General features: G+C 41.2%; 1 protein-coding gene across 1 annotated transcript; it reads left to right on the top strand.

Annotated features, from left to right (window-relative positions):
• The first annotated feature begins 228 nt into the window (after positions 1-228).
• LOC146635729 (protein NLRC3-like) lies at positions 229-4,800 on the top strand. The gene is made up of 6 exons (XM_085348179.1): positions 229-280; positions 366-2,160; positions 2,251-2,424; positions 2,770-2,943; positions 4,128-4,174; positions 4,251-4,800. Exons 1-6 carry the CDS (start codon positions 244-246, stop codon positions 4,790-4,792), a joined length of 2,769 nt encoding a protein of 922 aa, XP_085204305.1. The 5' UTR covers positions 229-243; the 3' UTR covers positions 4,793-4,800.

The following is a 4,800-nucleotide window of genomic DNA, read 5'->3' as shown; positions in this document are numbered from 1 at the left end:
TTTTTTACTATGAAGATCTGATTTTTTTTATGAATTAAGATTGTGTCATTTATTTTCCAGATACTGGAGGGAAACATTATCACTTTTGTGAAGAACGAACTAAAGAAGATGCAGAATGATTTGAATCCAGATTATTCAGAGTGTCAGAGGGATGAAGATGAGGTGTTGGACAGTGAGGAAGAGAAGCAGAGAAGAAGCAGCAGAGAGGCATTTCTCAAACTTGCAGTTAACTTCCTGAGAATAATGAAACAGGAGGAGCTGGCTGACTGTCTGCAGAGCAGTGAGAGGATTTCTCTTCTTTACAGCAATGAAATTGTCACATTTTCTATAATCATAACACTCATGTTTCTGTTGCTTTCCTGTAGAAAATCCTGATCCACTTTGTGAGAATACATTTAAATGTAACCTGAAGAAGAAGTTCCAGTGTGTCTTTGAGGGGATTGCTAAACCAGGAAACCAAACCACTCTAAATGAGATCTACACAGAGCTCTACATCACAGAGGGAGGGACCGGAGAGGTCAACACTGAACATGAGGTCAGACAGATTGAAATGTTTTCCTGGAAACCAGAGAGACCAGAAACAACAATCAGGTGTGAAGAAATCTTTAAAGTCTCAACTGGAAGAGACAAACCAATCAGAACAGTTCTGACCAAAGGAGTGGCTGGCATCGGGAAAACATTCCTGACACAAAAGTTCACTTTGGACTGGACTGAAGACAAGACCAACCAGGACATCCAGTTCATGTTTCCATTCCCATTCAGAGAGCTGAATTTACTGAGGGATAAAAAGTTCAGCTTAGTGGGACTTATTCATCACTTCTTTACTGAAATCAAAGAAGCAGGAATCTGTAACTTTAAAAAGTTCAAAGTTGTGTTCATCTTTGATGGTCTGGATGAGTGTCGACTTCCTCTGAACTTCCACATCACTGAGATCCTCACTGATGTTACAGAGTCCACATCAGTGGATGTGCTGCTGACAAACCTCATCAGGGGAAAGTTGCTTCCTTCTGCTCACATCTGGATAACCACACGACCTGCAGCAGCCAATCAGATCCCTGCTGAGTATATAGACATGGTTACAGAGGTCAGAGGGTTCACTGACCCACAGAAGGAAGAGTACTTCAGGAAGAGACTCAGAGACAAGGACGAGGCCAATACCATAATCTCTCACATCAAGACATCACGAAGCCTCCACATCATGTGTCACATCCCAATCTTCTGCTGGATCACTGCTACAGTTCTAGAGAGCGTGTTAAAAACCAAACAGGATGGAGGAAAGCTGCCCAAGACACTGACTGAGATGTACATGCACTTCCTGGTGGTTCAGACCAAACTGAAGAACATCAAGTATGATGGAGGAGCTGAGACAGATCCTCCCTGGAGTCCAGAGAGAAGGAAGATGATTGAAGCACTGGGGAAACTGGCGTTTCAGGAGCTGCAGAAAGGAAACCTGATCTTCTATGAATCAGACCTGACAGAGTGTGACATTAATGTCAGAGAAGCCTCAGTGTACTCAGGAGTGTTCACACAGATTTTTAAAGAGGAGAGAGGGCTGTACCGTGAGAAGGTTTACTGTTTTGTCCATCTGAGTGTTCAGGAGTTTTTAGCTGCTCTTCATGTCAATCTGACATTCACCAACTCTGGTATCAACCTGCTGAAAGAAGAAGAAACAGCCTCAGTGCAGAGTGGAGAATCTTCAGTAAGACATTTCTACCAGAGTGCTGTGGACAAGGCCTTAAAAAGTCCAAATGGACATCTGGACATGTTTCTTCGCTTCCTCCTTGGTCTTTCCATACCATCCAATCAGGATCTCCTACAAGGCCTGCACACACAAACAGGAATCAGCTCACAGATAAATCAGGAAGCAGTCAAGTACATTAAAGAAAGAATGAATGGCGCTCTCTCTCCTGATAAAAGCATGAATCTACTCCACTGTCTGAATGAATTGAATGATGACTCTATAGTGAAGGAGGTCCAGCATCAACTGAGTTCAGGACACCTGTCCAAAGTTAATCTCTCTCCTGCTCAGTGGTCAGCTCTGGTCTTCATCTTACTGTCATCAGAAACAGGTCTGGATGTGTTTGACTTGAGGAAATATTCAGCTTCTGAAGAGGCTCTTCTGCAGCTGCTGCCAGTGGTCAAAGCCTGCAACAAAGCCCTGTAAGTATCCATTTTAATCCTGGCAAGACATTGCTTTAAAGTATTTATTTCAAAAGTTTGGAAAGTTCACTGCTATTCATGTCTTTCCAGGTTGGGTGGCTGTAACCTCACAGAGAGAAGCTGTGAAGCTCTTTCCTCAATTCTAAGTTCTCAGTCCTCCAGACTGAGAGAGCTGGACATGAGTAACAACAACCTACAGGATTCAGGAGTGAAGCTGCTTTGTGTTGGACTTGGGAGTCCACAGTGTGTGCTGGAAACTCTCAGGTTAGCTGATTCTTTGTTTCAGGAGATTTGGATATTTCACAACTGTCATTATTTTATAGATTTGATTTCTGTTGTGGTGTAAGTTCTGAGAGAGAACAGTAGAGTAGACTTGAAACACACACTTCATAAATCAGAAAAATATGACTTTATCTATGATTGTCCATCATAGCAAAAAAGACAGAAAGTCAATGTGTTTTGTTCTTTTTTAAAACTGAGTGAAGAAAAGCCAGTTTGTTTGTTTTTTAACTACTTTAACTGAAATCAGAATCTGTTAATTTGACTACATGTACATCATCAAATTCAGAGCAGTTCATTACAATGATGTGACATGTTGTATGTTTGAAGGCTGTCAGGCTGTCAGATCACAGGAACAGGCTTCACCTCTCTGGCCACAGCTCTGCGCTCCAATCCCTCCTATTTGAAAGAGCTGGACTTGAGCTATAATCATCCAGGAAACTCAGGAATGAAGCTTTTGTCTGCTCTAAAGGAGGATCCACATGTGAAACTGGTCATACTCCGGTAGGAAAACAGGAAATAAAGCTAAAATATATTTTTTTCTCCAGCATATTGTAAGGTAACCACTGATCTAATTGCCAGTAATACAGTCTGTATGTCCAGTTAAGTGGGCAGCTGTGTGGGTGAATGACTCAATGACCAATCACAGTTAAAACACGAGGAAGGATACACAGCTTGAAGGAGAATGTAACAAATACATAAGGATTGGACCCTCGATACTGACGTTTCAAGACTGTGTCAATCAAAACACCAACATCACATGACCATGGCTAAGTGAGGTTTTGATGTGTTTAACCCCAGATCTGACAGGTGCCTTTGTGATGGTTCTGGGTCTGTGATCCAGTTTATAGTTTCATTTTGCTGCTTCCTGCTGCGTTCCCTATGCCCTCACTTCATGCTCCACACAGTCACAGCCTTACCTCCCTGTTTTTAGTCAGCTGAGGCACCAGGATTCCTATTTTCATGAACAAGTCATCTGTGCAGGAACACGTTATTTTTAATTGTGATTGGGAAGAATTATATATGCTCTCAGTTCAATTAAGTACTCAGATTCAAAGTGTAATTAAATAAATATTAACTTAATTGGAATGTTTGCTGTCATAGCCTCCTGAGAATAAAGAAAAAAACATCTTCTCATTGAACTTTTTATTGTTTTCTGCATGCAGGACTCAGTAGGTCTATTGAGGCTGGAAATAACCGAAGCTACAAAACAAAAACAATAACAGGAACAACTTGACTTGAAAAACGGATTCAGACTCAAAAAGTCTAAAGCCTTTGTCATTATCAGAATGAACACAGCAGTCTTTTCTCAAAATATTTTGTTCTATATATTTATTTGTTTTGTTTTGCACTGAATAACTAAGCAACGGAAACATCCTCACACGTGTTAACAGAAAGAGAAAATAGTATTTGAAGCACAGTGTTCATTGTAGTGACAGAAACACAGGGAGGCAGAAAATAAAGCAGACTGAAGGTTGTATTTAGGTATTTAGATAATTTAAGAACCTGGTACGGACCGGATGATTTATTTTTTTAATTGTGCTTTGATACATAAAACCTTAGAACCGTATTATCTGTTTGACTTTATTAAGAGATAAAATAAAACACAAGGTTATTTCTCTAGAAAAGATGAATCAGAGAATATAAAGGCCATGTCTGCACACTAAAAGATAACGTGCTCATTTCAGTGTGGAGCCTCAAGGAGTCCAGTGGATGAGACCAGGTCTAAGGAAATGTAAGTATTTTTGATTTATGAGCTGCATTCACACAATCTTGTACTGTTCTACATTTTTTCTCACGGTTCCTTTTAGATTTCTGTGATCTGACGCTGGATCCAAACACAGCACACAGAAACCTCAAACTGTCTGATGACAACAAGGAGGTGACACATGTGGAAGAAGACCAGCTGTATCCTCATCATGATCATAGGTTTGATCACTGGCCTCAGCTGCTGTGTACCAACAGTCTGACTGGTCGCTGTTACTGGGAGGTTGAGTGGAGAGGAGAGGTTCATGTTGCTGTAGTTTATGGAGGAATCAGACGGAAAGGAGATGGTGATGAAAGCAGGTTTGGAAGGACTCATCAGTCCTGGAGTCTCAACTGCAGTGATGACAGGGGTTACTATGTAATTCACAAATTTGATTTAAGAGCCATCACTCTTCTCCCCTCAGCTCTCTCTCACAAAGTAGCAGTGTATGTGGACTGTTCTGCAGGAACTGTGTCCTTCTACAGTGTCTCCTCTGATAAACTGATCCACCTGCACACCTTCAACACCACCTTCACTGAACCTGTATATGCTGGGTTTAGGGTGAAGCCTGACTCTAGTATCCACCTCTGTGCTGACTCAGAATAATGAACTTA

The sequence above is a fragment of the Diplotaxodon limnothrissa genome, linkage group LG3, assembly GCF_057381915.1.
Source record: "Diplotaxodon limnothrissa isolate DT_005_m linkage group LG3, D_limnothrissa_male_GT1.1, whole genome shotgun sequence".
In the NCBI taxonomy this organism is placed as follows: Eukaryota; Metazoa; Chordata; class Actinopteri; order Cichliformes; family Cichlidae; genus Diplotaxodon; species Diplotaxodon limnothrissa.
This window is presented reverse-complemented; position numbering and strand designations above follow the sequence as displayed.

What these genes read in the sequence shown, in the direction of transcription:
- LOC146635729 (XM_085348179.1), top strand. Translation starts at nt 244, where the DNA reads ATGAAACAGGAGGAGCTGGCTGACTGTCTGCAGAGCA. An exon ending in GGCTGACTGTCTGCAGAGCA is followed by an intron (nt 281 to 365) that starts GTGAGAGGATTT and finishes GCTTTCCTGTAG; the next exon opens with AAAATCCTGATCCACTTTGT. An exon ending in AAAGCCTGCAACAAAGCCCT is followed by an intron (nt 2,161 to 2,250) that starts GTAAGTATCCAT and finishes ATGTCTTTCCAG; the next exon opens with GTTGGGTGGCTGTAACCTCA.